Here is a 15,655-nt window from a genome sequence, read left to right on the forward strand (position 1 = left end):
GGACAGAATTAAGCAATACTTTATGTTTAACTATAAATACATTGATAGAATAAATATACCTCTGTTAGTCATCAAACAGATTTAAATAGTATGTTAAGGCTTAAATGTTAAGCTTAGAGATGTTAAGGCTTAAAAAAGAATATAGGTATACATATTAATTTAAGTAACATTTTGTAGCTTGCATAATATTTTTCGTAACAGTCATTTGTGTATACTATACTATAAATGAATATACTAAATCAGTATATTCTTTGGTAAGTTTTTACAATTTTCTTACCTTCAGCCATGTATAATATATATCGCTTCGAGAAATTTAGCCCACAACCACACAAGGATCAATGTTATCACAATCCCTCAATAAGTGGATTTTTTGTCGTTATAACTTACTAATATTTTATGAAACCAAAAGTTCTAACTATATGCATAAACATGTTTTGCAAGTTATTGTTGTAACTGCTTTGCTTATGCATAGCAACTCAGTGTAATTTTTATGACATTTTGGCTAATAAATATGTGGATGATGTCACTGTGTTTTATCTTACATTCTTGACACCATGAATATGCATTAGTTTAGAATTGGTGGTTAAGGCATCAGGCTAGAAACCAGAAACTAAATTCTAATCCCACTTTAGACATGAAAGCTAGCTAAGTGATTTTGGATTAGTTACTCACTCACAGGGTTATTATTGTGGAGAAAATAAGAGGAGGAAAGAGTTTAGATGTGTTTGCTGCCTTGAGTTATTTATAAAAGTAATAAAGGCAGAATAAAAAAAGTAAAAAAACTCTTGAATGTTTTTATGATGTCATATAATATTGCGTTGTCAAAGTAATTGTAATTAAAGAATGAGTGTTAGAGTTTGCCTTTTATATTTACCTTCATGTATCATGCCAAACCAGATTGTTTCTTCATTGATATTTGCATACAATTTCCTCTGGTTTTGCACTTTGGTTTTTACTTCCTTCACTTCCTTATTTGCAAGTCAAAGCTTACCCAAGAAAAATATATTAAATTAAAAAAATGACTGAAAATTTAAAAAATGAAACTGAAAGTTTATCCTTGTATGAACAAGAAATATCAAGCTCTGTTTACTATCCTGCTACTAAGAATAGTAAAAACTGACAAATGCTACAGAAAAGGCTTTCACAGTTATGTTACCTATTCAGTGAAGTTCTCCCCCTAGGATAATATCAATATATGGCTGCTTTTCAATGCACTTTAAGAACAAATTTGTTATTTTAGTTCTTAAATTAAAATAGATTATATTTTCCATTGTTAAATGTTTGAATTTTTTTTTATTTTTATTTCAGCTAGCTTATAGATAGTCTTGCTTAACAACCCAAATCTGTCTACATATATACATACATACCGTATTTCCCCCAAAATAAGACCTACGCTTGCCGCCTCGTGTGTGTGTGTCGGAGTATGGGGCGCCCAGCTGGACTGATCACCCTGAAATTGTGTTTCCCCAAAAATAAGCCCTAGTGCTTAGTTTGGAGGCCAAAAAAATATAAGACCAGGTCTTATTTTCAGGAAAACACAGTACATACCGTACATATACATACACATATACTCTGTGTGTGTGTGTGTGTGTGTCTACAGCTATCTACTTATCTATCTACAAAATTTTTCCAAATTCATTAGAATTAATAACAGATTGATTTATAGTATAATAATGTCTCTTTTTCTGTAAGGTTCTGGTAAAAATAAGGAACTCGTTTCTCTTATCAGTCAACATGGAGGGAACTGGCCTTACTGGTTCAAAAAAATGGGTAAGTGGTGTTTTGGGGGGGAGTTTTTTTGACTATATCCTACAGTTGAATAATATTTGATATCTTAAATTTAACATGTATGATTATACACAGAAAATATTGTTGACCTTGGAACCTACACACTAAAACTGCAAGTGTTGAATGAAAGTAATGAAGATACTTATGCAGGAATCCGTCTTCCATCCAAAACATTTAAATTTCATGTAAAAGGTAAGTTTTTACCAATAAAGGCAAATATTTGTAGCTCAGGCAGAAATGAGGGGTCCTTGGTGCTCTCTTTTCTTGCAGACGTTTCATTACCCAAACTAGATAATGTCATCTTCTATGCTAGAAAAGAGTGCAGTTTGCTGCCAGTTTATATTCTAGAGCATTTTATGAATTATATTCTAGAATAAACTGACAGAAAATTGCACTCCTTACTATCACTGATGATGTTACCTAATTTGGGTAATGAAAGGTCTGCAAGAAAACAAGCAAGCTCAGAGAGCACCAAGGACCCCTGATAGGTAAGTTTAATTGATGTACTCTGTTTTCATATGTACTGTTTACATGTAACAGATTTCATATTTTTATGCAATGAGATGTACAGTAGGTAATCCTCAACTTCCAACCATAATTGAGTCTGCTGTAACTTCAGTCGCTAAGCAAGGACTACTTGTAATATATTGAAAACATTTTTGAAAACATTACTAAAATATAAATGAGCTAAGTATTTAGGCAGTTCTCCAAATAATAATTCTTTCAGTCAGTGGAGAAATTTTTTTTTAGCTTTCATTATAAGTATCTAAGAAGAGTGGCTTTCCAAAGGAAAAGCAACATAGAAATATTAGGAATGTATATTAAAAGTATGATTAATACTTGAAAAACTGACCAACTGAATGTTTTTAGCATTGATCTGTTCTTTTTGGGAATATACATAATTACGTAAATAGTATTGTCCTTCATTTGAACTATTAATTCTAAAAGTTAAACACAATTTCTCTAAAATAAATATATAGTATTATCAGATTTTTATTTGTTCATCCCAGGGAGAAAAAAACTTCAATTTAAAGATGTTGAATTGTGAAAGCAACTCCATGTTTTACTCTGGCAGTCTGTCTGTTCTGTAAAACAAAGAAAAAAATAAAATGGTGCTAAATATTCTATCAGTATATAATGTAGAATTTGTCCTTACATATCACTTGCATTAAACAACTTTTATAATTTTGCATTTCATGTACCATGTGTTATTACAGTTTTTTAAATACCATAGGCTATTTAATTTGAGTAAATTTTATTTAACAAAAGCATGATATTTTGTGCACCAAAATCACAAACATCGTCAAAGTGGAAGGTGACTTTTGAGCCTCTCTATTATATTATGTAGAGAATTATCTTAATGCAGCCCCAGAAAACTGAGCAGTATCAGAATTATAAATAATTAATTCCATTATATTATTTGTGTTTTTCTTAATAAATAAATATTGTTAACATTTTGGCAATTAAGTTGACACTGAAATACAATAAATCCATAGCACTATGCCTACATATACACACACACACACACACACACACACACACACACACACACACACACACACACACACATATATATATATATATATATATATATATATATATATATATATATATATGTCTTTGGTTATTCGGGTTTTCTCCTGCGTGAAATTGGAAGTGTCTTGGCGACGTTTCGACGAAGTCTCATTCGTCATCTTCAGGCTGGTGTCTTGGCGACGTTTCGATGAAGTCTCATTCATCATCTTCAGGCTGGTGTTTTGCTCCTAGAAGCACGAAGCTGAAAACACCAGCCTGAAGATGACGAATGAGACTTCGTCGAAACGTCGCCAAGACACTTCCAATTTCACACGGGAGAAAACCCGAATAACCAAAGACCTACATACAAACACCCGCAGAAAACAACTCTTGGGTACAATTTTGTTCATCACAATTCATCTTTACACTTATCCCAGTATTAACATTAATCCCGGATAAGAATACTGGATTATTTTCTTTCTTTTTTTCTTTTCTTTCTTTATTTATTTTGTCAAGCATGTATTGGATAACAGATATAATTATGAATACATGAGATGGATACAAATAAAAGGGAACATTAGGACAGGGACGGTAGGCATGCTGGTGCGCTTATGCATGCCCCTTAAAGACCTCTCAGGAATGGGGTGAGGTCAGCAGTAGACAGTCTAAGGGTAAAGTTTTGGGGGTTTGGGGAAGAAACCACAGAGTCAGGTAGTGCATTCCAGGTATTGACCACTCTGTTGCTGAAGTCATATTTTCTACAATCGAGTTTGGAGTGGTTTACCTTAAGTTTCTATCTATTGTTTGCTCGTATATTGTTGTGGTTGAAACTGAAGTAGTCATTGACAGGTAGGACATTGTAGCAGATAATTTTATGTACTATGCTTAGGTCAGACCGAAGGCGGCGTAGTTCTAAATTGTCTAAGCCCAAAATTTCAAGTCTGGTGGCATAAGGTATTCTACAGTATTGTGGGTAGAGGAATGGAGGACTCTTTTCATGAAATATCTCTGGACTCTCTCAATTGTATTAATGTCCGATATGCAGTGCGGGTTCCAGACAGATGAGCTATATTCGAGAATTGGTCTAGCAAATGTTTTGTATGCTCTAGTTAGTAGTACAATATTACCAGAGAAGAAGCTACACGAGATTAGGTTAACAACTTTTAATGCCTTTTCGGCAATGCTATTACAGTGAACTCTGGCACTTAGATCATTTGAGATGAGTACTCCAAGGTCCTTGACAGAGTAAGGGTCGTCTACAAGGTTGTATCCGTCCAGCTTGTATTTTGTGTTTTGATTTTTTTGCCAATGTGCAAGACAGAGCATTTGTTGGTTGAGATTTGGAGTTGCCAATTGTTTGACCATTCTGACAGATAGTCAAGGTCTTTTTGTAGGGTAGCAGTATTGTTGGTGGTGTTGAATAGTTTTACATCATCAGCAAAGAGAACGCTGTTGCTTATAATATGATCGCAAATGTCATTTATGTAAAGTATAAAGAGTGTGGGTCCTAAAACGCTTCCTTGGGGGACACCGCTGTTAACAGGAGCAGGGTTTGATAGGGCGTTCCCTATTATGACTACTTGTTGCCTGTTTGATAGAAACGCAGCTATCCACTTATGCAGGGATCCGGAAATGCCGTAAGATTTTAGTTTTAGAAATAGTTTGTCGTGTACTACTGAATCAAAGGCTTTACAGAAGTCTATAAATTGTGTCTATTGCTTTACCCTGGTCGAGTTGTGAAGTCCATATGTTTTTACAGTGTAAGAGTTGCAGATTGCAGGGCAATTTTTTTTTGAAGCCAAACTGCTTGTTAGATAGTAGGTTGTTTGTCTCTAAGTAGAGGGTAATGGATTGGTTTATGATTGATTCCATGACACAACATAATGAGATTGGTCTGTAATCTTCAACTAGGCTGGGGTCACCCTTTTTGAAGATAGGGATGACCTTGGTTAGTGATCATAAGTTAGGCAAGGAGCTGGTTCTGAAAGATATTTCATATATTATGCTAAGAGGCTCTGCTATGGTGGTTGAGAGCTTTTTAAAGAAGTAGGCACCATAATCCATCAGGGCCAATAGATAGAGATGGTTTTAGGTTGCGTAAAGCCCCATGGTGACTCACAGTGACTTTTTTGAGGTTGGGGTGCGGTGGGTGAACTTTTTTCAGTTATTTGGCAATTTTCTCGAGGTAAGGATGTGGTGGGCCCTTCAGAGCGAGAGTCTTACCTTCCTACCTGGATGCCGCCATCTTGAAAATTAGTGAGATATCATTGTAAGTAAGATATCCCCAAATCATTAAAGAACTATCATAACTTGCTGACCCATGTGAGATAATTTAAATGTGATTAATAACTGGATATCATTAAATTGTATGTTAATATAGTGAATGAAAGATTTGACTCTGTTGATAGCAGAAAAGTGCTACAAATTCTACTCTAATTTTCATTTTACTGAACATGTCATATTTCAAAATATTTTTTTATTTTTAAAATCACTGTACAGATCAATGTTTTGTCCTCATTTGAAACCTTATATATAAAGGAAACAAAGTGTTTCTACAGATATGCATCAAGAATTGTACCTAATGAAATAAAAATAGCCTTCAATTCAGATAACAGGGAAATTCTCCTTAATTTTATATATGAGAAAATTAATAACTGAAAGCTGATGAAGATAGCAAAAAGTGAGTAGAGCCATCAACATGTGATTAAAAAATTCCAGTCCCCACCAAGATGTTGACTTTTTCTTTTCTTTTCCTCAGAAGGCGCACCTCAGAAGTTTACAATAGGAATTTTGGATCCTCCATTCCGCATAGGACATCCATTCAGTATTCCTCTAAATGTCCAGGATAAATTTGGACATACCACTGAACTGACAGAAAATATTACACCAAAACTTGAAGCAAGGTAATAGTTATTATTTTATTTTTATAACATAGAGAAAAAATTATTGTATGATCCTAATTTGATGTGAATGCTGGGCATTCTGTATTTCATAACTATTTATTTCTTATGTGTTGTCATAAAATTAGAACATTTTCCTTTAAAATCTCTTATATTTCAGCTAATTACTGGGAAACTGGAATGGAATGGAGTGGAATGGAATGGAAATGTTTCTTTTATCATAGTTAATTTTTTTCTGCTCTCTTAATAAAGTGAGAATATATAAAATGATGGATGTGACAACAGGTTTTTTTAGGCGTGAATAGATGATATGTGTAACTGTTATGTAGAGCAAACAGTTATCTGAGGATTCTTTTATCTTTTTTTCTTCAAGCAAATGCAGCTCCCTCTTCTTTTTCTCCTACATTCTTGTCTCCCTTTTAAAAAAAAACCTGAATCAATTACAGATAAATAGCTAGATCTGGAGGTATTTTACTCTTGTGTGTATGTAAAATAGTTTGCACATTCTGTTAAGTCTCTTTATGAACATTGTTTAAATACTGCTTCTTGTTTCTTCTAATAGCTGTCTAACAATCAGATTCAGGATTTGAAAGCAATTTCTGATTTTTTTTCTTTAGAATGGTAGGAATAAGTTGAAGATCATATTATGGAACCTAAACGGCTTTCTTCTTCTTTAACTTTACTTGGAGCTTGCACATGAGCAGTTCCACAGTCAGTACCCATCTATGTCCTTGGTGCTATAATTGAACTCCTTCACCTCCTTTCAACAATAACATAGAATTAGAATTAGAATATTTTATTGGCCAAGTGTGATTGGACACACAAGGAATTTGTCTTGATGCATATGCTCTCAGTGTACATAAAAGAAAAGATACGTTCATCAAGAATCATAAGGTACAACACTTAATGATAGCCATAGGCATAGCCATAAGCAATCCGGAAACAATATAAATCGTAAGGATACAAGCAACAAAATTGTAAGGATGCAAGCAACAAAATTAGTCATACAGTCATAAGTGGAAGGAGATGGGTGGTGGGAACGATGAAAAGATTAATAGTAGTGCAGACTTAGTAAATAGTTTGACAGTATTGAGGGAATTATTTGTTTAGCAGAGTGATGGCATTCAGCCCTCTTTGACTTGTGCAGTATACAGGTCCTCAATGGAAGGCAGGTTGATAGCAATTGTTTTTTTTTCTGCAGTTCTAATTATCCTCTGAAGTCTGTGTCAGTCTTGTTGGGTTGCAGAGCCAAACCAGACAGTTATAGAAGTGCAGATTACAGACTCAATAATTCCTCTGTAGAACTGTATCAGCAGCTCCTTGGGCAGTTTGAGCTTTCTGAGTTGGCACAGAAAGAACATTCTTTGTTGTGCTTTTTTGATGACATTTTTGATGTTAGCTGTCTATTTTAGATCTTGCGATATGATAGAACCTAGAAATTTGAAGGTCTCTACTGTTGATACCGTGCTGTCTAGTATTGTGAGAGGTGGAAGTATGGAAGAGTTTCTCCTAAAGTCTACCACCATTTCTACGGTTTTGAGTGTGTTCAGTTCCAGATTGTTCCGGTCACACCACAAGGCTAGTTGTTCAACCTCCTATCTTTATGCGGATTCATCATTGTCTTGATTGAGACCGATCACTGTTGTGTAATCTGCGAACTTCAGTAGTTTAACAGATGGATTATTAGAGATGCAGTCATTGGTATAGAAAGAGAAAAGAAGTGGGGAGAGCACACAGCCTTGGGGGGCCCCTGTGCTAATTGTACAGGTATCTGATGCGATTCTGCTTAGCTTCACCTGCCTCTTTCTGTTTCTTAGGAAACTTATGATCCACTTACAAGTGTGTTCAGGTACCTGTAGCTGGTTTAGCTTAGTTAGAAGTGTGTCCGGAATGATGGTATTGAATACTGAACTAAAGTCTACAAAGAGGACTCTTGCGTAGGTCTTTGGAGATTCAAGATGTTGTAGGATGTAGTGCAGAGCCATATTAACAGCATCATCTGTCGATCTATTTGCTTGGTATGCAAATTGCAAGGGGTTTAACAGCGGATCCGTGATGGTTTTCAAGTGAGACAGCACTAGCCTTTCAAAGGTTTTCATAATTACAGATGTTAGAGCAACTGGTCTGTAGTCGTTCAGTTCCTTGATGTTGGGCTTCTTCGGCACTGGGATGATAGTAGAGTGAAGCAAGAAGGAACATAGCACATCTCTAGTGATTTATTGAAGATACGGGGGAAAATGGGGGCCAATTGGTCAGCACAGACTTTTAAGCAAGAAGGAGTGTCTGGGCCTGGCGCTTTTCCTGGCTTTTGTCTGTGAAATAGATCTTGCACTAGTCAGTTTTATTTCTATGTACTCCACCTGGGGATGTCCATATACAACCTGGGCATTTTGGTTGTTTGACAATAATGTTATTGTGATAAAATAATTGGAGTCCATGATGGCAAACCAATGGCACGTGTGCCAGAGGTGGCACGCAAAGCCCTCTCTGGGCATACGCACCAGCCAGTTGCTCTCTTCCGGGTTCCGGCACGCATGAACTCCATTTTCAGCACTTGGTGCCAAAAAGGTTAGCTGTCACTGATTGGAGTGCAGAAATTGAAAAGATGGTCTCCTGCTCCATTTTGGTTTCCTAAGCCATACAGTCTAACTACATTTTCCTCTTTTATGTTTCCAACTAGTCACCAATCACAGGACATCTTACTTACATGTTCCATTGATTTCAAACTGAATTTGATCACAGAAATCACCAACCCCCTCTTCTGCATCAGTGGTTGGAAGATAAACTTGATAATCATATTAAGGAACCTTGGTGGCACAGTGGTTAGAATGCAGTACTGCAGGCTGACTCTGCCCACTGCCAGGGGTTTGATTCTGACAGGCTCAAGGTTGACTCAACCTTCCATCCTTCCGACGTTGGTAAAATGAGGACCCAGATTGTTAGGAGCAATATGCAAGGACTGTAAACTGCTTACAGAAGGCTGTAAAGCATTGTGGAGCTCTATTTAAGTCTAAGTGCTGTTGCTATATTATTGCTATATTAAAAGGTTGCCCTCAAAGTCTAACTAATATTATTCAGTCATTGATTGTACTGTAGCTTAGTACTATTCTTGCTAGGTACCATTCGTCACTATAAAAGCAACACTATTTCCTCTTTGTTTTTCATTTCCTGATTAAAATACAGTGTGCTCTTCTTTCACTGTGTTGAGCTTTTCATGCTTTTCAAATTATATATTCCTATTGCAATTCTATCTCGGTAGCTTCAGATTCTCTTTTCTTGTATGGAACTAAACGTCCAAAGTCTTTAATTTAGACACATCATAAACATCATGAGTATTCTCAGCTCTTCCTCAGTAGGATGTTGAGTGCCATTCGATCTGAGGGACCTATCATACACCACTAAATTGTCCATCATTTTGTATTTTCTATCCATGTAGTTTTCTTGCTAAAAATACAGGAGTGGTTTATCATTGTTTTCTTCTTTATGAAATGATGCCTTAGGAGGGGAAAAACAGGTCCAAAATCTTTTCCACTTTTACATGATATGAATATTTCTCTAGTACCATAAGAATTATTTCCCAACATTTATCGCTTGTACGGAGTAAATCAGTCTGAACAGATGCATCTCTTAGATAGCAATACCCTATGCATATTTAGTTGGCAGCCATTGCATTTGTTGCCAGAGAAACAATAAACCAGAAGGGATCAGGAGTAATAAGCTCAGTAACATTATAAGAGGTACAGTATACCTTCCCACCTACATTTTAGACATGTTGCCATGCCATACTAGCAGTAGTGATTCTCCCAGAACCATCTAGAACTAAATGGCTGAGAAAAGTTGTGTGGTACCACCTCAGATACATCAGATCTCTCTTTATATCATCAGCAGAAGGCAGTGGAGATCAAAAGTTCATGAATATATATTAAGGATATGTGAGCTCCAACAAAATACGGGAGTCATGGAATTACAATAGAATGGTGAAGCCCAAGGAAAAAATGTAAAGAACTATGCTTCAGAGGCAGGCTGTCTCTACAACATAGATAAACATGTTATGTAGAAGCTTTATTATAGCTTAATATATTTTGAGGTATGCTTAAATCCAGTGTTCCATGCACCTTAGTACAAGCTCAGTAATCATGTTTTTCGACAGTGTTGAATCATGCCTCAGTCATGTTTTAAAAGATTTAATATTTTTATCTACAAAATATTCTTGTTCTAATAAGAATAAGCTATACAGAATCACATTTACAAGTTCAGTGTCCTAATAAATCAAATAAATAAAGTGAAATCCCATTTGCAATGTATCATTGCCATCTTGTGGTCTAGTCAGATATTACATTGTCATATGAGATCCCCCCCCTTTTATCAAGTTGCAGCTCAATAATTCAACGCTGAATGTTTACATTTTGATTGTTTAAAATTTAATATGTTTATATAGTATCGTCTTTTAAAATAAAGCTTTGATTTGTTTATTTCTTGTGGTATTGGTCTGTTTCTCCAAAGAAGAATGGATGGGTTAAAACTTCCAGCTACTATAAGGCCAGGAGACTTCTTACTCATTTTCACCTTCCATTGCCTATAAGATAATGCAAATTGTGAGAACTTATCTCTCACACATGCTATCTGGTAGAGTATGATTGGACTCTAAGAGGAATTAGAAAGGAAAAAATCCTTACTAAAACATTACCATTTATCTCATAAATGATAACTAAAATTATTCTCTTCCATTGATTCTAAGTTTTATTTTGTAGTGGTCTAAGATTACAGTATGAAGAAATAAAAAGAAGGCCAAATTGTGTAATTTCAGGCATAATTGCTAAAGGCCTTGTAAATAATTACCAAGGCAAGGTAAGCTAATCTTTTTCAATACAAAATGAATTTTTAAATTATCTAATTAATGGATAGTTTTAAAATAGAATTTTCAGCTATCACAACAAACCTGTTATTTAAAACATTTAAAGCTGTTAGTTCAGTTAAACTGATTTTGATAGGTTATGAATCTGAAGTAGCAGTGTGCCTTTCAAGTGATGGGATAATCTGAATATAATTTGAAGCAGAGTTTGGAAGGAGCTAAAAAAAAATCTCTATTCAATATTTGGTGGTATTCAGTAACATGCACTGCAAGTAAAGATACAAACATATACTTTGACAATTTTTTGTACTTTAACGTAATTGCTTTTTAAGGGTATTCACTATATTCACTTTTTAAGGGTATTGACTATATACTAAATAGTCAAACACAGTTGTACTATTACGGTTGGTTGCATAATCAGCTAAATATTTATACTGGATTTCATGTTTCCTGAGGACCTGAGATTCGCAAATGATGTTTTATTACTATTATATCTTATTTCAACAGAACTTTAATCTAAAAATCACTCTTCCTGGCCTAATGGAAGAATCCCAAGTTTTGAAAATTAAACTTCTCCCAGGTAAGTAAAATATTTGAAATAATGAAAGCATATGTTGAAAATGGCAGTAATGTAATGATTCACAAAGAGATGTACATTTTGTAGATATATTAGAATCCAGTTTCGGCATAGATCAGATCAACTTTTGTGGTTTTGTTTTCCTGGCTGATTAATACAAATATAGTATAAAATGTTATACTGAATTTCAGGAGAATGAGGTGAATATGAAAAATAAAGATTTCTGATTTGTCATATTTCAGGAAAAAAAAATAAGTGTAAGGGTTTTAGAGGAGAGCCAGTTTGGTGTGGTGCTTAAGGCATCAGGCAGAAACCGACAGACGAATTCTAATCCTGCCATAGGCACAAAGCCAACTTGGTGGTTTTTGGACCAGTCACTCTTTTTCAACTCAAGGAAGCAGATAAAAAAAATTAATCCCTAAATTTTGTCAAGTAAACCTCAGGGATTTCTCCAGGCAGCAGCTAGGAGTCAACATTTATTAGCACGCACACGCACACACGCGCACACACACACATGACTTAGTCCTTCAAATTCTTTATTACTTTTTGAAAAAAATGTCTTTGATAATGAGCATTTGGGCAATGAGAAGCCTTATCTTTGTTCAGGATTACTGTGAGAGAAGATGACTAGAAAATGTGAACCATATAGAACTTTGAAATGCTTAAACACCATATAAGCATTTAAAAAAAAAAAAAAAAAAACAGGCAACATTCACTAAAAGGGAAGCTTTTTTATTTTCAAATAGTCCCTAAAATTTTCCAGTTACTTTGACAATTTGAAATGAACCAATACATGATAATGCACATTCAGCAGTCTACTTCACTGTTGAATGTAAGGATTTCTTTTTTTAAAAAAAAATGTACCTTCAGTGAATCTGACTTCAGTGAATCTCCCAGAAGACCCATGGTTTTTGTAGACCCTGGATTCATCTTCCTGCTTTGGAATAGCTACTTTGTAATTAAATAAACCTTAAATCTTGTTGCCACAAGCTAACTGCTTAGAAGATGTGTTTACCTGGTGTTAGATAAAATAAACACATAGCCTATAGCCGTTATGGCGAACCTATAGCACGCATGCCATAGGTGGCACGTGCAGCCATATCTGTGGGCACGCGAGCATTGCCCTAGCTCAGCTTCAGCATGCATGCGCGCGCCAGCCAACTGATTTTTGGGACTTCCGGGCCCACCAGAACTTGGGAACCGGGCTGTTTCCGGCCTCCGGAGGGCCTCCGGGGGGGGAGGCCGTTTTCATCCTCCCCAGACTCCTAGAAAGTCTCTGGAGCCTGGGGAGGGTGAGAAACAGGCCTACCAAGCTCACTGTACCATCATGTGCCAAAAGCGGGGGAGAGTGCGGAGGGTTGCGCATGCATGTGCGGGGGGGAGGGGCGGAGCGCATTGAATTATGGGTGTGGGCATGCGCACACGCAACTCCTCGCACTCCCCCCGCTTTTGGCACACAATGGCAAAAAGGTTAGCAATCACTGGCCTATAGTCTTACTTGTCAGTATGAAAGAAAAAAGGTTTCTATAGTGTTTCCTCATGGCTTTTTTTTTTTTTTAATTTGATTTATATGCCGCCCTTCTCCGGAGACTCAGGGCGGCTTACAATGCGTTAAGCAATAGCCTTCATACTTTTGTATATTTATACAAAGTCAGCTTATTGCCCCCACAACTGGGTCCTCAATTTACCTACCTTAGAAAGGATGGAAGGCTGAGTCAACCTTGAGCCTGGTGAGATTCGAACTTACAGTAATTGCAGACAGCTGGTGTTAAAATCACAATGCTATCAGTCTGCTGAGCCACCAGGCTTTGAAGTATGTGGCAAGGGTAAACAATAATTTCCCCAATCTGCTTTGGCAAAATATAGTAACACAAAATATAATTTAAACATTAACTTTACTAAAATATATAAAAATGTAAAATGTCTTTTTAACTTTAGGTTATCATATATCAAAAATCATTAATGGAGAAATAAAAATAGAGGATTGGCTGCATTGGCTTACATATCCATAGCTTGCAGGTTGTATTATATTGTTTATGGCATGGATATAATTTAAAATATTGATATTATCAAACTTGTTAGTTTGTTTTTGGACATTTTATTTTTTATTTATACAATTGATTGGCTGCCCATCTTACTTCAAGGTAATTCTTTTAATGCTTGTAGCAATATATTAAATGTCAGTTTCTGACCTCCAACAGGCCTTCCTCGGCAACTAAGTGTGAAACCAGATGAGGATATCTTAACAGTTGAGAATGGAACAGCTTTCTCTTTTCATGTTGAGGTATTGGATGAAGAAGGCAACATAACACCTCAACCAAAACTACTTGTTCAGTGCAAGGTAGGCAGCTCTCAAATATACAGTAATTGCTTATACTGCTGAAAATAACATTATGGAAATATTCTGTTATTTCAACTCTAGAACTTAGATGTTGACATTTTGGCTAGAGTTTTGTGTTAAGAACACATAGCATATGCATTTACTGGGAATGTCATCATTTTGTAGTCTATCTTAAAATTTAGTTCTAAGACATTTATGCCATATTATGACTTGAATGGGCCATAACCTTAATCGAAATTATTCTTGATTATATTAGTTTTTAGAAGTTCCAGGCCTTCCTGTATATGTTGTAGATTACAGCAGTCCTGACAAAAATATATTAACTGGACCAGTTCTGCACATTCAAAATGTAAAGGAAGTTCAAAGACTTGAAGCAAGAATTGAAATACCAGTAAGTTAAAGATATTCCCCCTCTTCCCTCCAGAATGCTATCACCCTTGCATATACTTTTCTCTGTCTACTATCAATGCTTTTGGCCTAACTGGGGTGTTTTTTTAAAAGCTGACAAAGCATAAAATAGTCTTTGGTGTTGATATAATTTTTAATTTCTTTTAATAGGTGAGTTTCAGACATGAAAATCATGGGGAACAAATATATGTAATTTCTTAGACTACTCCCTAGCCTATTAAAAGACAAATTGTGTTAACATCTGCAGCAATTGAAAGAAAAATTCTTGAATCTTAAACTTGGTTAATTTTGTACAAGCATATCTCTACAAGTTTCATATCAGTCATGGCTTTTACAAATAGGGAGTAAATAGCATTTTATAAGAATGTTGTGTTTGTTCACCATTCCTCTAAATCACTTTTATTGGAAGTGGCTTATAAATTACTTTTTGGACACCTCCAGAAGTTTAAGTTTTATTATACTGGATGATCTTCCTCCAACCCGCAGTGAATGATTTATATCAATTTAAAACTTCAAATAATTTTTTTTTTTAAATTTAGAATTAAGCAGCTAAAGGGAAATTATTAGACTGTTGCTTTTGGAAGGAAATTAACTGGATCAAGATTGAATGGAAATACTATAACACTTCGGAAAAGTTAGAATATTGCTTGTTTATGTAAAATCCTATTAAACTATATGAGGATCTGAGTTTTAGTGTAAGAAATCCTTTCCTGGGAAATGTTCTGGATGAGAGAAAAACATAAGAAAAAAACTTAAAGATTGGTTAAGGAAGCAATCGGAAATAAATAATTAAAGGAGAATTCCCACTAATATCATGGAGAAAAATATTTTTACCCTGGAAAAATTTAAGAATACTTGGCAACAATGTATCTAAAACATACTCTTTAGACCATGGCTGTCAAACTCACTGCGTCATTTTGTCATCACGTGATGTTTCGTGAGATTTTTCCCATTCACAGAACTGGGGTGGGTGTGGCCTGTGCATGATACATCCGGCCCGCCAGTTTGACACCCCTGCTTTAGACTATCTGAATCAATAAAAATGGTCTTAAAAGAAGACATAGGATATAATCGAAAATCAGACTGTTTTGGATGTGAATTTAAAATGAATGGATGTAGGAATGTTTTATAAGATGTTATATAAGACCAACAAATGAAACTGGCTGAGGTTTCAATAATTAAAAGACATACACAAATAGTAAAGCAGAAGACAACTTGGATAGTCATATTTTAACTCAAAAAATTGACTTGGACAATTTTCTTACTTTTGATTT

At 35.3% G+C, this 15,655-nt stretch overlaps 1 protein-coding gene across 1 annotated transcript in view; it reads left to right on the top strand.

Annotated features, from left to right (window-relative positions):
- Positions 1-15,655, top strand: part of SMCHD1 (structural maintenance of chromosomes flexible hinge domain containing 1) — a 104,959-nt gene that overhangs the window by 25,421 nt on the left and 63,883 nt on the right. Inside the window, 7 exon segments of the mRNA XM_070940990.1 lie at positions 1,693-1,770; positions 1,864-1,980; positions 6,062-6,206; positions 10,955-11,051; positions 11,563-11,635; positions 13,834-13,973; positions 14,230-14,364. Coding sequence (XP_070797091.1) covers positions 1,693-1,770; positions 1,864-1,980; positions 6,062-6,206; positions 10,955-11,051; positions 11,563-11,635; positions 13,834-13,973; positions 14,230-14,364 — 785 coding nt within the window.

This window comes from Pituophis catenifer, unplaced genomic scaffold (genome assembly GCF_029215685.1).
Source record: "Pituophis catenifer annectens isolate HBS135680 unplaced genomic scaffold, rPitCat1.0.hap2 SCAF_3, whole genome shotgun sequence".
In the NCBI taxonomy this organism is placed as follows: domain Eukaryota; kingdom Metazoa; phylum Chordata; class Lepidosauria; order Squamata; family Colubridae; genus Pituophis; species Pituophis catenifer.